Below are 23,517 nucleotides of genomic sequence, written 5' to 3' on the forward strand. Positions count from 1 at the left end.
CTGGATTTAGAGATATTTAAGCAAAGAACATATGGGGTGGATCCCAGACAGGGCTTACCATAGTCCCAAAATAAAAGGCATGTTTAAACTGCCATCATTTTAAAACTTCTTGCATTGACATCTTAACATATCTCAGTGCCATTGTTTTGTTTTAAGATACACACCAGTATTGTTAACTTTGTAAGGTTTGTTTGTAAAAATGACTTAAAAGGTCCTAAAATGACTAAGACATAGTCCCAGATTAATCTAAACCCTGTCCAGGAAACTTCCCAAAACTATGTGCCGAGATCATTCAGTTAATATCATTAGTGGCTTTAAGCAGATTTTTCATAAACAGATGTACACAAAACACTGCCCCAAATAAAATGATATTGACTTGGGTTATTTAAATTTAAAGAAGAGCTTCTGTATCAATCGTGCTTATGGTTAATATTGTCGAGATCAATTTATACACACAAAAAATGCTGGGTTATTCTCTACCCAGCATTGGGTCAAAAAGGACGAGTGTAATTTAACATATGCTGGGTTGTTTTAACCCATTGTTGGGTCAAATAAAAATTTTTTGGGTTAATTTCAAACGAGCCACTGTGCTCGTCCACTTTTGTCCCAACGCTGTACCTTCAGTTTTGACACCAATGCAGTGTACGCAACAAAATTTAAACAGTTTGCAGCAATCGAATAAAAGGAAAAAAGTTTATAATTTAAGAATTTATATAGTTTTCATACTAAATGAAAATACTGCACAATAGGAAAGCATAAAATGTGTGGAAAAACTAGTGCATTACATTCTTATAGGCGATCTGCACACAGACAAGCGCTTTCAGGTAGATCCATATAAAATTTTTCTCTTCGCATCTTGCGTCAAACATGACATGTTTAAGGGACTGACAAATGGTAAAAAGAAAGCTTCTCACACTTTAGTAGAACTTCAGTGAGCTTTATTTTCAAACAAAAACCATCACAGATGTTAACCATTGCATTTACATCATCACATAACTTCAAACTTTAAAATGTAGCATCACTGAGAACAACGCCAATTGAAATGACCAAATTTCAAAAAGAAAAAAAACTCTTAAATTTAGTTTTTAATTTTAATATGCAATATCCAACTGGTGTTTGCTTAAGCAAAAAGAAAATCTCAAATTTAAGGGTAAAGTTTAGAGATTGAATTTTCCTTACCCCAAAACTCCCAAGTTGTTGATTTCAATTTTTGGTTTGCCAATTATTTCCCATTAACACCCACCCCGCCCATCCCCAACCCAGACTGATGCATCCTAATATTCCTGTACACTTAACAGCCCATTGTGAAACTGCCAAGTGCAAAGAACCAAGATGCATCAGGGCAGCAAACATCCCAACCAACGACCCACCCGAGCAAAAAAAAAAAAAATATTCTGAAGAATGTGTGGATTTGTTAAATAAGATCAAATGTATATACGAGGGGAAACTGTAATATTTTAACCAGGTGAGATGTTCTCCACATCATTCTTCCAAAAACCAACCAGAAATAAAGTGAAATTAAAACCCCAACCACTGCAGTAAAAAGCACAGCACATTCAATAAGATGCTGCTTTACAACATTTCAACAATGCACAGTGATTTTCACAGCAGTGACTTTTGCAAAACACTGGGCTGCTGCCAACAAGCCCATTAACTCATACTCTCTTCTTTAAAGCAGATTTTTTTAAAGGTCCAAAGAAAGTAGTTGACTAGACATGGGGCATCTGTGCTTTTAAAGAAGAAGAGAATACAAGCTTAGATTCAAGCAGTGCTACTGTGGCAATGTTGCATGTTATGTAACAAAAGTCACAAAACTTTTTTTGCTTAATTTTGTAACCCGACAGCCAGAAGTCAAACCTTGCTTGTACCTGAAAACTCCATGCAACATTCCACAGCAGACAATGCCGACCAATTGAATATAAAAACATCTCACCTCTATTTAACTTTAAATGGGGAACAATGTTAGAGCAAATTTAAATGCGCCAAATTATCACAGAAGGCAAAAAATTGCATCCTTCCCAACCCCCTGCCCACCCCAAAAACGCCATGGGTCAAAAGCAGCAGAAGAGCTCAAGTGTATCAAACAAGCCCCCGTTTCAATCCCCCAAAATAAAAAGCAAATCATTCAAGGCTATTAGTGTTAGGGGGAAATAAATATTCTGCTTTAAAAAAAATCATTTGGTTTTCAGCACCCATGTTAAATACCCACATCCCTGCCACAATACCCCCCCCAAAAAAAAAATCAATTTCGACCTGAACACTTTTGCCCAAGCCGAGGAAGTGCCTCCAATCCCGCATTATTGCCCGACCCCTGAACTACTACAGTCCAAAATAAGTGCAGCCCACACTTCAAAGGTTTAGATTCTTCTGTTAAATCTGTGCAGCATCTTAAGTACATGGTCTTATTACAGAAACAAAGCCAGCTGACTTACGGTGCACTATCATTTCTTTGCCGCTACATTGTGTCAGACCATTTTTTCCCAATTCTTGGCATCCAGTTTTTTCCTTTTTTCCCCCTAATAGGAACGTCCAAGTCAATCCCACCACCCCATACGGTCTATATAATAAAGTCATGTCCTAGCGCCAACGGCAGTGAACGCAGACCCAAGTAACAGCTACACATCCCGCTCTACGTTTTTGCACATTGCCAATTTGAGCTGCACTGCAGCAAGTAGCACTAATACATGATGAAAATATTAAATTACCTCTATGATCAGAGTCACCCAGGCAAGGGACCCTGCCGAGTGCCTCGTAAGTCAGCGTTACAAGCAAAACGCTGGATAGGCCTCGTGTTTTTTACAACCCTTAACTGAGGCCGTTAATTTCGGCTATCCATATCAGGAACTCGTGTCAACACTGGGTAATGGATGGCGGTTATTAATTTAAAGTACACGCGAGTGCAAATTGGACCGACTGCACCATCTGCTGAAACCTAAATAGAGTACTCGAACAAAATGCTTTTTCGGATTAAACGAAACTAGTCCAAATTGTCTTACTAGGGTGGTGCGCTGCCTTTAAAGGTTTAACCTTGGCTAAACTTTCCCATGATGGAAAGAGATGCGCGAAAAAAAGTGCCGTCCAGTGCTGACAGAATCCTGTATTGAAGATCGTATTTCCATTCTTCTCAAAAGTCATCCAGCCTTTTAGCTCGTTTTAAAACAATCTATTAAAAAAACAAATAAAGTATTTACAAAATGTTTACAATGTGCCAAATCTGTATAAAATGGCACATTTAGGACAGAGTGCCTACCCAACAAGAATGCAAAAAAAAAAAGGGAAAAGAAACCACATTCATCTGAAAGGGAAGTCCTCATGGCCATGAGAAAAGGCTGGTGTGAGTCTGATCAAGTCTTTTAGTGTTGGCTCGCTGAAGACTGAGGAGGAAAGAGTTATGGGTCTCTAGAGGGATGACATGTCCCATGAGCGGATGAAGGAAAAAGCCACAGAGAACTTCGTGGGGCTTTTGAAAGTTTGCCACAGGAACGTTAACCCCCATCACTGTTGCCATGCTCATCGCTGATATCATCTCAGTTTTCACGCCAGGGACTGCACAAATCACATTTGCTGCCCTACCTGCTCGCTCGCTGTAAAGTCCTCTTCTTAACCGCCCCTAAAATCTGAGGCAAATTCAAAAATGATCTTCTGATGTCAAATGGGAGATGCTGACAAGCACTACTAAAAGCAAAAGAAAGAAAAAAAGTGATGGGAAATCAGATTATTACTTTCGAACAAGTTAGACTGCTTATTAAGGCACTTGTTACAAATGACTAGAAACGTGAGCAGAGGTATAGGGCGACAGCGGGGTGTGTAAATGTGCTTGTGGGCGATGAGTAATCATTTCTTTTCACGGTTGATAAATCCTCGCGTCCCCTCTTTCCTTCCTCGAAGTGATTTGAAGTCTTCAGGATTGAAAAAAATCTTGGTGCAACAGTCCTTTATTAGGCCATGAGTCCTTGCCGATTATTGGGTCGTCACATTCCTCGTGGTGGCACAAGACAACAAAGGAGGGGGAAGAGGAAGACGGACAGAAGAATAAAAAAAAATCCCCCATTCCATAGACACAGTAGGGGGAGAAAGTGGAGATAGGGGACAAAAGATTGGTGATCTGGAGAAGGTAGAAAACAAGAAATGTTAGAAAATCAAAGTAAAAATTTTTTTTAAACAAACATCTAACACCATTACTTCAGCCCCGTCCCAAATGGCACACTCTGGACTTGTGGACCACGTCAGAGTCCACACTTGGATGACATCATGTAGTGCAGACCTTAGGGACCCTTAACGCGAGTCCAAGAGGGCGCAACGGAGTTGTATTTTGGGACAGACGCCGAAATAGGAAAAGAAGTTGCCCATCAGTGTGAACTCCTCCCTTCGTCGTCTGATTGGTCTGATCGCCCTTTCACAAGGACTTCTGGGTTGGTAAAGTGCATGAAGCCTGCTGCATTGTAGGCTTCGCAGAAGAACGGATCAAGGGTTCAAAGGGGTTGCTGATGAGCACACTTCGGAGCGTAGATGGGACACCCTACGAACTCATAGATTCGTAGACGACCACCCGCAATTTAAGGCCACAAGACCGAAAGTTCACATGAAGTGCGCCATTTGGGACAGGGCCTTGCTCCCAAAACCAATCTTAACATGCAAACCTTTTGACAATCACACTTGAGTAAGCCACAATAAACTCACCTCTCCTGCTCACAGTTTAACCTCCTCTCCACTCTCGCTGTGGTACTCGGCCACATATAGACTCTTATCAATACTGCTGGGAATGGGTTTGATCTCAGTACCCAGCTGTTCTTCAATACCCTTCAGGTTAAAGCGGTCATCATATGTGATCAAGTTGATGGCAAGACCCAAATGTCCAAAACGACCTGCGAAGAGAGGTATATGTAACTGTGTGTCATCCTCTATAAAGCCTGTGACTTATCAATGCAAAGCTGTAAATAGCAAACTGAGAATTTCATACTCACCAGATCTGCCAATGCGATGGAGGTATGTCTCCCCAAGTTTGGGGAAATCAAAGTTGATCACCACATTCACAGCTTGTATATCAATTCCTCTTGTGAAAAGATCTAAACACAGGACAAACACAGTTGCAGAGTTAATAATTGCAGTCTAATGCTACGATTAAAAGAGTGTGCTTTTGTTTTAACACAGAGTTTTACACTTAGTTTTCATCTATACGTGTTTCACAAAAGATCTGTACACACTATACTTTACCAAAAAACCTGATGCACACTGGGCATTCGAGTACAAGAGCTTAAAGCGTCACGCCGCGTCTAGGACAAGTCAGAGGTATCGTAAACCGGAAGTGCACATTCAATTAAGAGCTTCGTCAGATAGCGTCTACTTCAAAATGCAAAATATACGTTAGCAGCCAATGTTAATTGTTAATGATTTGGGACAAATATGATGTTATTTAATGTCAAACTATGTGAGTGTCGTGACAGGGATTTGAGCAACTTCCTGAGTCAAAGCTTGGCAGCATAGACAGGCGCCACCTGGCGGCACCGGTGTGCGTATACTCATAGAAAACAATGTGTTCAATTTTTTTAGAACAAACAATGTGTTCGATTTTTTTATGTGATTGCATGATTCAATGCATAATCAGCCAAAGTACGCATAATTATGCGCGGCCACCACTGATCTATATAAATAACTGGATTGCGCATAGAACGCTTAACGTAACAGCGTGAGGTGAAGCCAGTGCAGAGTTCGAGCCGCCATCTTGGTATACCCAACCGGCAGACAGCGTCATTGACTCATCAGTCACGCAAGATTATTTTTAGGATGTGTACGTAAATTAACTGTTAATTCTGGTGTTATTTTCAATGTTTATGCTTTAATCGGGCAGGAAAATGGATTTACGGTGTTAAGGTGAGTGTGTCTGCTGCGTTATGTTAATGATACGGGTATAAATAAAGTTTTTTTTGACATTCAGCTACACGGTCAGCATTATTTCTCTAAATAAGTTTAGGTAACTTGTAAGTTTAGATAACATAAAACCAACAAATTATTGCATGCACATACGGTACAAAGTATGATTATTTATTTAGATTTCAGAATGAGCACTTTTGTCATTAATACTAAATATGCTGCGGTCGGCCGCTGATCTGATACTGTAATGAAGATGAATGTATAATAACAGATTAAAAACTAAAATGTTCAACTTTCAGTAAATAACTATGTACATGCTTAGGACGTTTGTGTTGTCATAATGTACAGGGTAACTTCAGATATAAAAACGAAGACTAGTAAAGTGATGTTTTATCATTCAAATCTGATCGCGTCCATTGATTTAATAGAACATTTGGGTATACCAACATGGCGGCGCGGTGGCTTCACAGCTGTGACGTCATGCGCAATCCAGTCATTTATATAGATCAGTGGCGGCCACATTTTTTAAAATACACTTCACTTATGCTGCATAAATTGCAGATTTTTGTGCGCAAAATATGCGGGGCTTGCATGATTCCATAATCCCTGCATTTTTGTAGCAAAAATCACATATCTTAGCAGAAAGTTGAAAAATTTTGCATTTACTTCACACAAGCACAACGTTCCCATGGCAACAGGGGACATGGTTAAGAAGTGACAATTACGCGACGTGAACATCAATTAAAAGCTGCAAACAGTTTTTGCAAGTTCCCGCAATTTCATCGCATAAAATTTCATAAAAAATGCGCTGGAATGTGAGATTTTTAAGAAAACTTTAAACAGCGTTCCCCCACCTGAGTTTACTTCAAATTCAAGGACCTTTCAAGGTCTTTCCAGGTCCAATATCCTTAAATTCAAGGACTAAATGTGGGGACCGTGTTACCTTTTAAGATACATTGTTAGTTCCTTTTTAAGGGAACTCGCGCTGCGTCACTGCTGTGACACTTTGGGGACACCTCCATAGGGCTGGGTAACGAACGTAAATACTTTTATGGTATCGAACGAAAAACTTTGAGTATCGAAAAATGATTATCTTTCGGTGCCAAATTTCGATTCCAAAAGCCAAGCGGCTGTGTCTGTGTGAACCTGTACTTGCGTGTAAGGACCTAAAGCGCCAGCGATTGGCTGTCCACCACCACGTGACGGGGAGGATTTCTGAATTCTCGCAGTCCAACTCGCAGTCACCCAACACAAGTGTAGAAAGGATGCAATTGTGAGAAATTTACAGAAAGTCTTTGTGACAGTTGTCTTACCAATAGAGTAAGCGCAAGTATGGCCGTATTGTCTCCGTGAAAGGCACATCGACCAAAACGGCGCGTCGTGACGAGGGGTTTCAATTTCAAGCATGCGTCCAGCCTGTGTCTCTGCTGTTTTACTCGCACCTGGTTTCCGCATTCCATGACCTCGCGCTCGCGTCTCCCACAGCAGTCTCGACAAGGTGTTTAAACTTGACCCACGCACGAACCTTGTGTCTCTCAATGCTTACGAAATACTCGCGCCTGTCTCTCCGCATCGCATAGCCTTCATGCCCTCATCTTCCAAAATGGACGATGCGTTTAAACCTATTTCTTACAGTCTATGTAAACTTGACGCACATGCGCATCCCAACAAGCGCATCCCGAAGCATATGCTTACAAGCCTGACTCGTTATTTAAAACAAACTAAAATTCTATTTTACTGGTTTGCTAATTTCACTTGAATGACATTTAAAGCATTTTACTCATTTTAAAAATCCCAAATGTATTTAATATTTTAATAATTATGAAGATGAGTATTGTTTACAAAAACAAACATGCATACAAATCTTCCCAGTAAAACTCAGTCATCCATTTAAATATTTTAACTTTTTGTCAAAGTTGCAGCTATAATGAACCCACTTATTTAAATACTGTTAGTCCAAGCTAAAGACCATTTTACATTTCATAAAATAAAGCAGTGTTAATTATATTCTTAATTTATTTTTGTTTCCTTATTTTCATAAAAAAACTGATAAGTGTGTCTGCTGGGGCACCCCTATCCAAAAACCACAACCAGTTTTATTAATAATGTTTCTCTGAGTGAGAAGTGTTACCAGAATTTGTTTTAATTAAGGTGAAAAATAAAAGTTGTGTGTTTAATGTATTTTTGTTCATGTTTAAATGGATTTTAAAACATATGGTATCGAAAAAGTACCGCCAGGAACCGGTATCGAAACAGGCACCGGATCGAAAGATTTTAAACAATACCCAGCCCTACACCTCCAGTGGTAAGTGCGTCTGAATGTGTATATCAAATTCAACCAATGGTGAGGCTTAACGACAAAGACAGGGTGACGCGGGAGCCAGTAAGTATATTGCTATCTAAAATATTGCCAAAAACGCGTTACAGGTACACAGGAAGTACGGCAAGGGAAACGCAGCATCTCATTCCCTTCTCAGGGAACAACAGTTACATACGTGACCAGAGACGTTTTCATGTGTCAAACACAACTATGCAAAAAAGCATTTTGGTATGAATCATCATTCGCATACAGAAGATATAAGCATTTAAATCGACCCTGGAGGGCCGGAGCTACATCTGGCTTTAAATTTTTTTACACCTGTTGCACCATCTACTACTATGACCAGACGCAGCTACGCTCAGGCCCAGTGTATGTGGTTAACCACATTGAAAGTTGAGATGCCAGCTGCCAGCTAATAAATGACAAATGAGAGCTTTCCCTCCTCACACATTTACAAATGGGACGTCCTTCAAGATGCACGCGTCACGTGCACACACATCAAACCTGCACATTAACTAAACGAAAGCCTTATAATTTGGGAATGAATTCTACCAATCCTGAATTCAAATAAATTAAATAAAGCTTTTAATAAATGCATGAAAGCCTAGTGCTCGCCTATGCATTAGACACGCTAATGTCTCGTCAGTTTAATTATTTCTACTTTCTTACAAGTCAACACTTTACTTACACCTACCTTTGACTAGACATAAGATTTAGTCTTGGACGCAAGCTACACTTTGATGGTGCAACAGGTGTAAATTCTACGTAGGACGTAAAGCACATTTCATTTGAAGAGTTTGGTTCCAAAACGCAATAAATCCATTTTGACAAATTTCGGTAAAAACGTGTTTTCTATACCAAGAAAGTGACAAGATGAAAACCAGTATTTTCTGTTACAAACTTTCACATAGCATCTTTAGGTTATAAAAACATAAAAAATTCAAATCCATAACTTGATTTTCAAAGATTTATTATAAAAACGAATTCTTTTTTCCACAAAATGCAATAAATCCATGACAGTTTTTTATTTCAAAATGCTATAAATCTATTAAATCAATGTATGTGCATTCATCTTTACCATTTTATATTTATTTAGTTGACTAGTGGTTAGGGGTGTAACGGTACGTGTATTCGAACCGGACCGTTTCGGTTCAGGGCTTTCGGCACGGTGCACCGAAAGGCCGAATGCATTTTGTGTGTGCCTGTGCGGAACATAATACGTGCGTTTCCGCACGAACATATTAAGTGGCGGAAGTCTCCGCATTCAGCGCAAGTCTTCTGTCAAACATATAACATAATTCGGCCCGCAGAAAGATTTTTATTTATTTAGTTGTATATTCGTTTGATTATTGATGTAAACGTTTACGTGTCGTATCTAAAAGCGCATGTTAAACGCGTGTCAACGCGCTGCTTTGTTCTTTCAATAGTCCGTGAGAGGATGCGCGTCTTTCGTTGCTACGCATTCATGAGACGCGCTTTCTGTGACAGCGGGAATAAGGAATGCGTGATCAGATTTTTCATCTGCACATCACGTCAATCATAGCATTGTCACAATGCGATCAGCTGGTCGGGACAGAGAAGAGCTGTAACCCGGGCTTACTCAGCTGTTACTCAGCTGCGGAGGGGTTCGTTAGTAAAGTCACAGGCAGCTTACATTGACGACACAAGCAAAGATTAGGAGAAACGTGCAAAAGATCCAAGATGGCTATGTATGCACCTCACTAATCTCAAAATGAGTGTATAATAAGTATATCATCATGTTGCTTGCTATGCAGTTACACATAGAGCAGTAATATTATTTTTATACAGAGATGGTACATAACCAATTCAATACTGTGAGTTAAACAATCCAAAATAAATCAAAACAGAACATTTTTGGTGGCAAAAATGTAGGCTAATAGTTCATAAATGTATTCAGGAATTGAATTTGTTAGTTCAAGGTTTTAGTAGAAAAGTTTAAGAGAAGGTTAAGAAAAGAGTTACCTTCTGTTATAAAATAATGTAAAAAGAACTTTGCAGTAGTATTTTATTTATTATTTTTTCATTTTATATATATTTTATCTGTTATATTTTAATAAAAAGTGTTTAAAAAAAGTGTAAACAAATTGTAAAAAAAAGTTTATAGTAATAAACAACCTGCAGTTTAATGTTTGCATTTTTCCCTTACTGTACCGAAAATGAACCGAACCGTGGCTTCAAAACCGGGGTTCGCACCGAACCGTGATTTTTGCGTACCGTTACACCCCTACTAGTGGTATACAATGATTAAAAAATAAACATTAATGGCATTAACCAAAACACTTACTTTGTTATATTAAGAACACAATGTTTTAGCATGAGAAGCTTGATGCTGTCTGGAGAACAAGCAACCGAGTGCCTCTCGCGGAAATTATTAGCTGTTGATGGTTTACGTTTCTTTCCCGTCACAGAAAACCATCACAGGTTTGGCAATGCTATTAAAGTATTATTTTGTTTTGTTTGTTGATCACGAAGTACAAAGTAGATGAGGAAAACTAGGACTCCGTGTACTCAGCGCGCCGCCATGTTTGTTTACATTGCGTGAATGGTCCGCTGTAATATCAGAAATGGATTTATTGCATTCTGTAAAAAAGGAGCAGTGGCATTTGTCGCATTTTGGGAAAAAAGGGAGAAAATATGACAGAATATCACGGCGGGTATTGGATTTTGCGTAAAATTAATTATTTACTTTTAACTACTGACCTGATATAATACTGATTTTGGCAGTAACTCATTTTTTTCAAAAATGGCGTTTATTGCGTTTTGGAACCAAACTCTTCATTTCCAGACTAGTCTTAAAACCGGGTGTACGCCCAGCTGGTGCAACCAGCCCCTGGTGTACAAATCACACTTGCATGTTTATCCAAAGTAATGCTAACCAAACCAAATGTCTACAATAAATTACAGTGCAGCAATGTTTAACGCAGAATGATCAACTCTAGTAAACGCCTACCAGTGCAGACGAGATTTCGACATAAGCCATTTCGGAAATCATGGAACACCCGATTTCTGTGTTCCTGAAAGGAAAAAGATAAAAACATGCATTGGCATCAAGTGAGAGAGTACAGTATGAATGCCAAACTTCATTTTAAGCCAGCTATTGAAAATAACACTTCATGAGGGACACGTGGAGAAATAATTATATAACCATTTGCCATATTTAATTCAGCCAACAGCAGTGTGGTAAAACCACAGGGGCCAAGTTACTCCACCTGTCTCATCTTGGCGTGAATGTAGAAACAGGAGTAACCAAGCTGAGAGATCTTCTTGGCGAGGAGCTCCACTCGCTGGGATGAGTTGCAGAATATTATTGACTGGTTGATCTGGAGCTGAAAAATTATAACAAAAATGTGTTCACATATTCTGCAAAAGTAAAATGAATAAATGAAGAGCTCAGATGCAAAACCCTCCAAGTGCCTCTCACATGTAAATGTTTAAAAATTAGCATTTTTTTCAGACCGTTAATGGATTCTGCCAAACAAACCAGTATTCCTAAATGACCAGAGGACAGAATTAAGTGGATTTAAAGCAAAAGTATTCTATGAAGTTATCAACTAATATCATTCTCATTTTTGACATGTACAGGCTTTTGCATCCATGCTACTCATGTCCAACCACAGATCTGAAAAACAGTATTAATGCGAGGTAACTTTTACCCTGGAGAAGAGTGTATTAAGGCAATGGACTTTCTGCCTTTCGGTTACATAGGCGTAATACTGGGTAACACCCTTCAGTGTCAACTCCTCCATCAGGTTTATCTCATAGGGCTTCTGCAGGTGGGCATTCTGTGCATAAAACAAAAATAAATTAATAACGTCCAAACACAGAGCGTCGTATTATCTGGCTTTAAATAGGAACTGGTGGATTTACCATAAACTTCTGCACACTCAATGGGAAGGTGGCAGAGTACAGCAGAATTTGCCTTTGTTTGGGCAAGGAGCTCAGAAGTTCCTCCATCATCTGTACAAAGTCCTGCGACAGGAGCTTATCTGCCTACATGTTAACATAGGGGTGAAACATCCATGAGATCTTAGCACTTCAAGGGTTAAATTAATGATTATTGCACGCTTAAATGTTACGTTAACTACAAACTCTTATTTTACCTCATCCAATACGATCATCTGTACTTTGTTGACTTTGGCCACCCCCTTTTTGATGAGGTCTAAGATTCTTCCTGGAGTGGCAATGATAACATGCACTACAATTGGAGAAAAAAAAAACATTAAATCCCAAATAAAGTTGCTCAAATCATTTCAAAAGCCATCCTGCCATCACTTGCCTGTTTCGTCCAGTCTCATTATATCATCACGAAGGTTGGTTCCACCTGTAGTTGCCATGACCTTAACCCCGCCCATGTGTTTGCTGACCTGGATGCAGATCTGACTCACCTGTAGAGCCAGTTCTCTGGTGGGCACAATGACCACCGCTGTGAAAACAAGCGTAAGGGTTTTAGATGACTTGATCGTAAAGCGACCCCAATGCACACTACAGTTTTGTAGTGCAACTTGATCAGGAACATCACGTTACCTTGTATGTTGTCTTTCTTCAGGTCAATGCGTTCAAGTAAGGGAATGAGGTAGGCGCCACTTTTTCCTGTGCCGTTCTTGGCTCTTGCCAGAATGTCCCTCCCAGACAACGCAATGGGAATGCTCTCCTCCTACAGAAATGAGCAGAAGGACCCAATCAGGTGAAAACGTCTGTCTTAGTGAAAGCCAGCAAATGTATTATTACATAGAGACTGCTAGGGGTTAAGATTTGGATGAATACATTAGCAGTTAGACCCTGCTGGTACAGTATATGCCATAACTACACTGTTAGAGATGTGCAATAGTCAATGGGTTGTCTGAACAAGTGGTCTTGTTTTTTAACTTGTCATTTATACATTCTAGTGTTGATTTAAACACGTATAACTTTCCACAGAAGGTAAATGCTAGGGTATTACACCTTTAGATACCATTTGTGTTCACTGAATCTGTGGATTTGTTATTGGACGCAGACTTGTTATGTCGCAACACATAAGCTAGAAAAACAATGCGATTTAATATGTTTGCCATATTGTGGTGTTACAGAATAATTAAAATGTAAAAAGTATTAATACATTTTTAAACAAAACAACCCATTGGGGCAATTGTGCAATTAATAATTTTAGATTTTTGGTTCTTACGTTTACAAAAAACAAGATAATCGAGGTAAAGTGATTCTGCAGCATTCAGTTTCTGTTGTTTTGTCTTGTTAAAACCTAGCATATAATGATTAGCGTGAGTGTATACAATGAATCCAAATCCTCTTTAGCTCTCCCGCATGTGCAGGGAGAGTCAGGTCACCAAGTAGTAATCCTGTTTATATTTGTAAAGTTTCATGCATTTCAAGCGAGCAGAGACAAAATAATCCCTCACGTTTAAATATGAATCCAGCACTGCTAGACCAATAAGGCACCACTGTTTTGACAGCTGTAGCCTATTGCAACAACACTAATATACTGCATTTGTGCCCAAAATGGTATTCCTTACCTCACAAGTGTTGACTCTCTCCCCGCCAGCGTTTTTTAAAAAAAGTTGTGCGCCAGCATTTTTCATGATTTTCACAAAAGTTTAATGCCTTCCAGAAAATGTTCTTCTTTAAATATATAAACATACAATATATCAAATGAAAGAACAGAACCCTCTGCTTTCAAAAAAAAAAGAAAGTTTCATCCTACCTTCATTAGCTCTCTTATTATCACCTCCCAAATATGGGTAGGTTTCTTCAAACACACCAAATTTTGAGCAAAAAGCTGAGATAATTCCATTTTTGTGAAGGACTTTGATAGAGATCAGATGCAGAGCAATCTTTAAAACATACACAAGAGTTCTTTCTCTTTCACGTGAGGCGTTACTTCCGGGTTGAATAAGTTGCAGAAGTGCGCCACCTGGTGGATATAGGGCTGGACAATAATTCAATATCAATATATGTCACGTCTAAAACACGTGTTAAACGCCGGTCAACGCGCTTCTTCCTTCAGCGCGCTTCTTCCTTCAGTGTGCGTAGTGTCTTTCACAGCCAAGCAACCATGAGTCGCGCATTCCGGAAAACGTAATGCCTGATCGGATTTAAATCGCTCATCTGTGCCTTGCGTCAAATCACATCATTGTTATTATGCAATCAATAAATCTGCTGTTCACCCAGAGAAGAGCTGTCACTCAGAATATGAGAAGGATGTGCGGAGTTAGTTTGCATCAAGTCACAGCTTCCGATGCTGACACCATATAGGGAGGGAGAACGAGAGATGTAATGCAATGCAAACTGAACTACGGATGAGAAAATTCAGGTTCACATGTTAAAAAAGGGGGAAAGAAATGTGCAATAGAGAAAAAGTATGTAGGCAGCTATTGGTCTCGTTATGAGTAGGCTATATGATGTAGTATGCTAGTATCTTGTATGATTATGTAGCTTGCTATGCTATTACAAATAAAGCTTTTAATATAAATGTTTCTGTCCAACTATCTTATGTATCATTAAATAGCTTACCATTCAAAAGTTTTAGGGTCACTTTCACTTAGGCCAGTGTTCTTCACTCCCAATCCTGGAGAGCCGGTGCCCTGCAGAGTTTAGCTCCAACCTTAATCAAACACACCTGCAAGCTAATCAATGTCTTCACGATAACTAGAAAATCACAGGTAGGTGTGTTTGATTAAGGTTGGAGCTAAACTCTGCAGGACACCGGCTCTCCAGGATTGGGAGTGAAGAACACTGACTTAGGCTATTTAATAATATTTTTCCACATATTACTAGAATAGTAAATTGATCAAAATTATGGAACTATAAAAAATAGCCTATTGTGACTGAAGAATTTGTTATTAAAATGATCCATTAGTTTGAGACCCCTGCATTACAGCATTTATCACTGACTGAAATTCAAATTAAACTTTAATATTAAAGGTGAGCCCCAAAGTCTGATTATTTGACAGCAAGTTTACATTTAATTTTGTATGAGGGCTAAATAGAAATAAAAAATGAACATCAATTTATTTATAACATTTTTATTTTTGTAAATATTATATAGTTTTATAGCAGGAGGCTTCATAGACTTGATAAATTCAGTCGTTTAAAAGTTTGTATGTACAGAAATTTGTTTGGGGCATTCTTTGCAGTTTATCTTAAGGCTTTTTTAAACATGCATACCGTTATCAGATTTATACCGTATTGACCGAAATTTAGAAGTATACCGCCGATAACAATTTTGGCTATATCGTCCAGCCCTAGGTGAATAATAACGATATTGCGGAAAGCCAGAAATTCTCGTCATTGGCAGGGAAGCGTTTTCTCACAATTGACGAGTCATCTCGTCAATGGCGGGGAAAGAGTTAAAAAGTTGTTAAGTGGATTACATATTTTTTTTATTTTTTATTTTTGGCCCATTTTGCCTTTATTTGATAGACAGTAATTATGAGGTGACAGGAAAGTACAGGGTGGAGAAAGGGTTATGGGATCGGCAAAGGACCTCGAGCCGGGATTCGAACTCGGGTCGCCGGAAGTGCGTCTGCACCATATGTCAGAGAACCGTCCACTACACCATCGGCTCCGACAAGTGGATTACATTTTGATAAATGGAAACTAAGAGTTAAAAGTAACAAACAAAATCAATGTCACGGAATATCACTGATATTTCATGACATAGATTATACATAATTATATATAATTTATATATAAATTTCCCTGACTTCCAATGTCTGTAAAAGTTTTTAAAATTCCACGATATTCTAGAAATCCCATCACCTGTGGGAACCATGAACAAAACTCAACACCATGTTTTACTCTTGAAGTGATCTTTTTACTGTATGACTGGACTGCCACCTTCAACTTAAACACGACGCGTGTGAGCAGCACAGATTTATACCCACCAATTGCGCACATGCACAGATCTTAAATGAGTTTATGTTCATGTCTTTTTGCTTAAACGGACAAATACACATATTTTTACAATTTAGCCTTCAGAAAAAAGTATGACTGGTTTTTTACATATAGTTCATTTTAAAAGAACCAAACCCAGTTAAAGTGAACCAAAAAAGGAACTAGCCAAATGTGACCTCTGTCCTTTTGGTGTTCACAATATAGTGGACTCAAAAGAGGACCCAGTTCTTTTATTTGGTCCTCTTCAGAACTGAAGTGATCTCAGACCCTTTCTTGTTCACATCACAACTTCATAAGAACTTAGACCCCAGCTTTCTGTGCAGCAGTTGATTTTGATACAACATCAAGAGACACTTTACCTTCCACTTTGCTGTCATCATTTTTTGCTCTTTGCACTACTTTTTATTACCATGGCTTTAATTGCTTTGTAGGATGAAATCCTTCTTTGTTCACTATACGAGAAAAGCAGCAGCCGCACAGTGATTTTCCACCACTTTTGACGTACAGTGTCAAATGCCCTTTATTTAGAGTTGTTTAGGTTTAAATTATAGCTTAGGTTTTATTGTGAATTTATGTTATTTCTTGAGTACAGTGGAAATCCTTATAGGGGCACTCTAACCAGAATAGAGCGCACACACACACACCGACCAAGAACTGACACAAAATTTATATCACCAAAGAAGTGTGTTGTTGTTTGTGAGAGAAATGTAAGCTTGCTAAGCTTCCCAAAGAGCCCAGCATTATGGGAACAATAAATGTAGTTTGTTTATCCAGGGTAGAGACGGAGTTGTTCAAGTGTGTTTGTTTAACGCTGGATTTCGTTGAAATGGGGCAGTCCCAGTGATAAAACAACTGGGTCATGAGTCGCAGGCTCCAAGTAAAACTGCATCAAATGTCTGTGTTTTTTGTTGCCAATCGTCGTGTTAGTGCTTGATGATGCAAACAACACAATATGTAGTGAATGGTGAGTTATCCAAAGATAGTTGGATGTTTTATGAGTGTTGCCTGCGTCTCGCTCCGCCTGCGGTACAAATCCACTGCCCCCAAATGGTGGGATTTTCCCACCAAAATTTGAGAGTGTGCCACTGAATTTGACATCCAGTCGCACATGTGCGACCAGTAAATTTGACCTTTTTGTGATGTGACACTGAATTTGAAACCCCACATTGCACTTTCTGCATCTATCATTAAAGTATTTACTAGTAATACAGTGGAAATTAGTAGAAATGTGAATATTTGGTTAGCATGTTGATTTACAGTGTATCCCCCTAAATTTTCTGGTTGCGCCCCTAAAATTTTCAGTTGGGGGCCACTGTGCTCCTAGTCAAAAAAGTTAGTCTTGAGCCCTGAGCTCAATTTTTTTGTAAAGTAGCGGCACAGGTGATCTACCTTTTAATAAATCTGATAAAACGAAAGACACTGAGATATGAAGGATGCAATACTATAGATCAGGGGTCTCCAACACGTCGCTCGCAAGCTACTGGTAGCTTGTGTCTTAATTGCAGGTAGCTCGCTCATGGGTTTATTTATTTATTTTCTGTGGTTATGGCGGCATTTGGATGTCTGGTTAGTGTTACAAGCGTCTGTGGTAGTGAAGACTGGGTGCGTGTTTGACTTTGACGTAGCGTTGAGCTGTGTAGACCGGCGTTTGACATCAGTAATTTAACGTGTATGATTCAAAAACAAACTGATAAGTCCGCACACCCGCGCCGCGGCAACTGGCCGGTACGCGCAACGCTGTAAAGCAGAACACACCAAGTCGAGCCACTACGGTTAAAAAGGATGCAGTGATTTTCGGATCGGTAAAACGAAAACACAGTCGTTGTCACAAGTTCAATGGGTTATCACCTCATATTTAAACATCAAATGACAAGAAATACCAAAGAGCCATTACATCTTGACTGAGAACAGGTGAGAGGACGACATGACACCGCTAACGTTAATTGCTAAAATGATAGCAAAAGACTTGCAGTGTGTAATTTTTAGAAGGATCTCTTGACAGAAATTCAAAATGATATACAAAACTATATTATCAGGGGTGTATAAAGACCTTTCATAATGAACCGGTATGCGTTTATTACCTTAGAACGAGACCTTTTTATCTACATACACCGAGGGTACCCTTACATGAAAGTCACCATTTTGTGCCGCCATTTTTCTACAGAAGCCCTTAATGGACTATTTTTTTTACTAAGTTGTCTCCGACGACGACATGTTTGTCTGGTGGTGGCTACCATAGCTTCTCTATGTGTTTCAAAAGCGAGGGGTGAGCAGTGGACTAAGCCATTGGTTGCAATTCGTGACCTCACCACTAGATGCCGCTAAAATTTACACACTGCACCTTTAAAGCTGCTTAATATTATGAAGTTTGTGCTTTGACTAGACGTGTTTAAAAAGCATGCTGATGGTGTGCATCTACAACAGGAGTTAAACTTTCTGCCCAGTACATAACTTAGTTTAAGTCCTGCATTTTGTGCAGATGCACGTTGTATAATACATTTATGTTGTATAAATGCTTACTATTACATAGAGTGCGTCATACAGTATATAAAGTGCATCAGTTTGTGTTTATTAACCCTTTAGTTTCACTTCATCACGCAGCGGTTTCTGTTAAAAAACATCTATTTCATTAATAATCTAGTATGTGTTCATCTTTCTGTCAAAGTTTCTTCAAAATTAAGTTTTTTTTTTTGAGTGTTTTTAATAAAAATATATTCATTTTCAAAATGACGCCCTTTTCATTGCCCCGCCCTCAGATAATCCAGTATCAGTAAATACCCTGTATGTTTGGATCATCTTTCTAAATCTGATCTTTAATAAATTATTTTATTTTATTAAAATATAGTATTTTTGGAAGAATCCTACCCATATCTAAGAGTTGATAAAAAAGTATAAATAAAGACAGCATGAAAGTTTTTTTGTTGTTGTTTAAAAGGATCTGTTCTTTCATTTCATGTATTGTATGTTTATGTTTAAAGAAAATCATTTTCTGGAAGGTATTAAAATTGTTAAAAATATAAAAAAAATGCTGGCACTGGTTGGCAACTTTTTTTTAAAATGCTGGCGGGGAAAGAGTTCAAACCACAGTGAGTTAACAGACAGGTGTCTCAAACCTCCAAAGCACATTAAATTTATTTGACATATCTGCCTTCATTATTTTTATTCATTTATGAACAAGCCGATATGTTATATATTATACAACGATATGTAATAAATGTGCAAACAACTGAAGTTATGTGTAAACAACTCTATAATATGCAAAGTGTTTTCTATTCAAATAAATTCTCCTGATACAGGTGTACACAAAAACTCAAACTGAATTTGAGAGTTATGATACATTATCCAAGAGATTTAGGTTTTATGACGACACCAGTAGCTCTCGACCACTTTTATTTTTTAGAAAGTAGCTCTCCAATGAAAAAAGGTTGGACACCCCTGCTATATAGGTACTCAAAATTAGATTAGCAAAAACAGCTATTGTTTTGTGACCTCGAACAATCTTGTTTCCATTGTAAGCCAATTTTTTCTGGCTCTTACCTGTATAGGTGATGGTTTCTCCCAGCCCATTTCAAAGATGCCCATAAGCAGCTCCCGTTTCAAGCAGTAATCCTCAAACTCATTTCCCTTGGTCGCCGTCACATCCTGTAAAAATTAATTATTGGAAATCAATAAGTTCCTGGCAGGTTTGTCCAAAACACGAGCAGTACAGAAGACGACTCTGGTTCAGGTGTCAATTAGGGCTGAAACGATTCATCGAGTTACTCGATTTACTCGATTCAAAAAATCCCTCGAGGCAAAAATTCTGCCTCGAAGCCTCGTTAAATTCCTATGACGCGCACTACACGCGCCGAGATCTGATTCACACGGACCATTGTTCAATGTTCAGGAAGCACATCATAGCGCGTGGTACATTTTGAATTTAGTTGGCGCGATATGCGGAGAGTAAATATGTCCATAAACGGCAGAGAGAGAATGTCTAAAGTTTGGGATCATTACATTATCATTACATTCAGCATCTGAACCGAAAACATCCACTGCTGTTACACCAAGCGTCTCTGAAACAAGGTAACGTAGCTTCCGCTGATTTTAATCCCATACTGTATTTGTAGCGATGTCGTTATGCGGTTTGACTAGATATTATGTTTAGCGTTTATGTTTTTAAGTAGTAAACGTATTCACGTTCAATTGCAGGAGAGTATACATTAAAAAAGAACCCCTTCACACACACGCATGCACTTTACAGGTGTGTGTACCAAAAAACGGCACCACAGTGCAATCATATATGGGCAACTTGTAATCTGACATATTTTGTTCCATAATAATAATCTCTGTCTTATTCGAGTTTAGCATAAGGAAGTTATTCTCTCTCACGCGAGTCAGACCGATCGCGCAATGCATCACATATGCTTAAACTTTTATGTAGCCACGCAACAATAATTTCAGCATGCATTCACTGTATTCACCGGGACGTGATGTTGTGATTTTTCAAACGGATTCTTAACCTAAAATGCACCGCAATGCAAGTGATGCAAACCAAATGCAGCGTTCTATTGCAATGAAGCAACTGGTCTGACTGGGGTATCACTCTTCTTCCTCATGCACAGAAGAACGCGTGCACACATACAAACACAGGTGTCACGTGCGCGCACACACACAGGTTGTTACCATAGCAAAAAGGGTCACCCCAGAAATGATATATTATATGTTAGTAGCCTAATGGTAAATGCTGCAGGTGTAGAAATGTACATAAACCAGATATTTACTTTGATGTCAGGGCTAGATTACAGCATGAAACCTGTTGTGCATATAAATAAATTAAAGTGTTTAATTGTTGGCACTGGCACTTATAAACAATAAATGCGTAAAATTGAAATAAATAGGCTTATTGTTTGGAGCCAAATACCTCTGTTTTTTTAAGAAATAAAAGCCAAATGCTTGAACATTTTACAGCCAAGTCATTTTCGTGATGCATTATTTGTTTTGGTTGTTTAAAAACACACACAAAATTTTATCCGATTACTCGATTAATCGATCGATTCAGTGCTAGATTAATCGATTACAAAAAGAATCGATAGCTGCAGCCCTAGTGTCAATCACAGGCTTACAAAAAGAAACTTACTGAAGTTTTCATGCGCATATCCTTTGGAGGAAGCTTTAGATTCTTCTTCCAGTCATCCCCAGGCCTAACAGGAAAATACAAAGATTTGCATCACCTTAATGAAGAAATTAACACACATAATTTATATACTTAACCTACAGTCACTTACTTAATGATGGTGTTGGCTGTGGGTGAAGGCTGGGGGTTGCCGTTGTTGACTGTGCTGGAGCCCTTGACCTGGGCAGGCTGTGTTGGTTGTGAGCCCCCTCCACCACCTCCAGGGCCCCCTGCTGGCTTCACCGAGCCTCGCATTTGGCCATTCTGATTCGACAGTCCCAGAATAACCGGATTCTCCATTCTGGCTGTACTCATGACTTAAATATATTTTCTCTTCCAAACGGTGAGTAACAATATCAGCGGCGATAATACTTATCCTGACGGGTTTGCAAAATTAATTAGCAAATTCCCACACCACTCTTAGTGTCCGAAGCGCACAAAAAAGTTAAAGCAATATGTTTGACCAGGTCCTTTTTTCTTAATATGCAAGTCTGTTGTGGTGCATCTCAACATGAATGTCATTCAAGCAACAGTTTAAAGATATTATATGCAGGAAGATTTGATTATCCTTCAACGAACGAATGAATCCGGTCTCCGCAAAAGGAACGTTTCACAGACCGAGGGCCTGAAAGCCAGTGTTAGTCTTTTCTATTTTTCTGTCCATTCCTTTCTCTCCCAAGCATTGAAGATTTTAAAGTTTTCCACCTGTAAGAAAAAAAAACCATTAAAGCTCATAACATGGATGTATCAAACAAAACTAACAATAGTTAATGTGACTTCAATGCACGGGTACCGTACAACAATTGCATGGGGGTCAAGAGACGAAATTCTGTATAAACAATGAACAATAGTGCAACATAGATACATTAAAAGTTATTTTATTAAGCGTTTTATTAAGTGCTTATTTCATGTACATGTAAAATGTAAAAGAGAAAAGAACTAGCTCTGACAGAAGGTGTAAGTCAAATTTAAGACCATTTGTAACCAAGCTGCAAGACTCAACAAAAAGTCCAAACAAACTGTAATGGGTCCAAGTTCTTAGATGTCAAACGTAATGGCAACAGCACCTGGCACAAAGTCAAACTTTCTTTATATGAAAACAGGCCAATTAGTAAATGAAATACTTTAGTTTTACCTAATTACTTATAAAGAAAGCCTAAACGCATACACGCTTTAGTAATGTTTTAGTAAAACGCGTACAGCAGTACTCCGAGCTGGGAACCCTAACGTTAGTTAAAAATAACCAGCGAATGCGGTTTAGCTGGCAGGTGTTAACGGAGACCATGACACTCAAAACTCAGATAAACAAAGAAATTGTGTTAATATCAATGCAACCAATCAAATATTTCTATAATTTGATTCACATTATTCATTTCAACTTTAGTTTCCTACGCGAAAATCGCTTTCTGACGGCTAGTGCTAATGTTAGCTACGCAGCTAAACTGACAATCGGGGCTTTTTAACAAACAGCTAAAATTACATGGAAATAAAAACAAATAAACATAACACAATTTTAAAACATCGTCTGCCATTTTCAGTACAATTTAATTATAAAACGGTAAAAAAACAGCACTGTTTAATGTTGGTGCTAGCGCGTCCACATACAGGCCTGCACGCGCATTAAATCTCTCAGACTCTCCGTTGCAGGTTAGAAAGGAAACAAAGATTCATTTTAACAACGGCCTTAAAGTGTATATAAAATAACACTTTAAACAACATTTAAAGCCTTTGGCTGAACGCAGTACATGAGCCAAGTATAAAGCTGCATTACCAGAGATGACAATGTAAACATACGATCACAAAGACAAACACGAATTGAACTAAAACGTCACAAATCGTTAAACAACTGTAATTGTGACATTTGGTATACTTACAAGCGGTGGTTGATAATCTCTCTCCGTGTATTTGTGTTTGTAAGTTTGAAGTGTAGAGTTGTGACATATATTTGGGGGTGTAAAGCGAGTGTGCAAGATGGCTCCCAATCATCTTTAAACCCTCCCATAAGCAGTCACATGAGAGCCCTGTCTAATAAAAAACACTCGTATTAGATTTACTATATTAAAATATTTCTTTTTTTATGTGAAATGCATGTTAACTATATTTTAAGTGTCTTAAGGGCTCTTCGCATTTTTATTTTTGTATATTGTGTAGGTATGAGGTCATTTTTTAAAATCTCAAATTACATATTTTCCTTAAAAATATATCGTTATAATTACATTAATATCATTACTTAATTCTTACCGTAGGTCTGATTTATTTTAAC

The 23,517-nt window shown here is 38.5% G+C and overlaps 1 protein-coding gene across 1 annotated transcript; it reads right to left on the minus strand.

Annotated features, from left to right (window-relative positions):
* Positions 1 to 916: 916 nt before the first annotated feature.
* On the minus strand, positions 917 to 23,285 carry ddx6 (DEAD (Asp-Glu-Ala-Asp) box helicase 6). The gene is made up of 14 exons (XM_055174849.2): positions 23,129 to 23,285; positions 21,367 to 21,959; positions 21,219 to 21,282; positions 19,637 to 19,741; positions 12,737 to 12,866; positions 12,489 to 12,635; positions 12,313 to 12,407; positions 12,080 to 12,202; positions 11,866 to 11,994; positions 11,422 to 11,538; positions 11,163 to 11,226; positions 4,965 to 5,066; positions 4,681 to 4,865; positions 917 to 4,105 (listed from the first exon to the last, which is right to left on the minus strand). The coding sequence occupies exons 2-13, from the start codon at positions 21,567 to 21,569 to the stop codon at positions 4,690 to 4,692; spliced, it is 1,455 nt and encodes a 484-aa protein (XP_055030824.2). The 5' UTR covers positions 21,570 to 21,959; positions 23,129 to 23,285; the 3' UTR covers positions 917 to 4,105; positions 4,681 to 4,689.
* Positions 23,286 to 23,517: the final 232 nt, after the last annotated feature.

The sequence above is a fragment of the Misgurnus anguillicaudatus genome, chromosome 15 (assembly GCF_027580225.2).
Source record: "Misgurnus anguillicaudatus chromosome 15, ASM2758022v2, whole genome shotgun sequence".
Lineage (NCBI taxonomy): Eukaryota > Metazoa > Chordata > Actinopteri > Cypriniformes > Cobitidae > Misgurnus > Misgurnus anguillicaudatus.

Coding starts and splice junctions, on each gene's coding strand:
- ddx6 (XM_055174849.2), bottom strand. CDS start 21,569: ATGAGTACAGCCAGAATGGAGAATCCGGTTATTCTGGGACTGTCGAAT. Junction 12,408..12,488: donor AATGAGACTGGACGAAACAG/GCAAGTGATGGC, acceptor CTCCAATTGTAG/TGCATGTTATCATTGCCACT. Junction 12,203..12,312: donor AGATGATCGTATTGGATGAG/GTAAAATAAGAG, acceptor GTTAACATGTAG/GCAGATAAGCTCCTGTCGCA.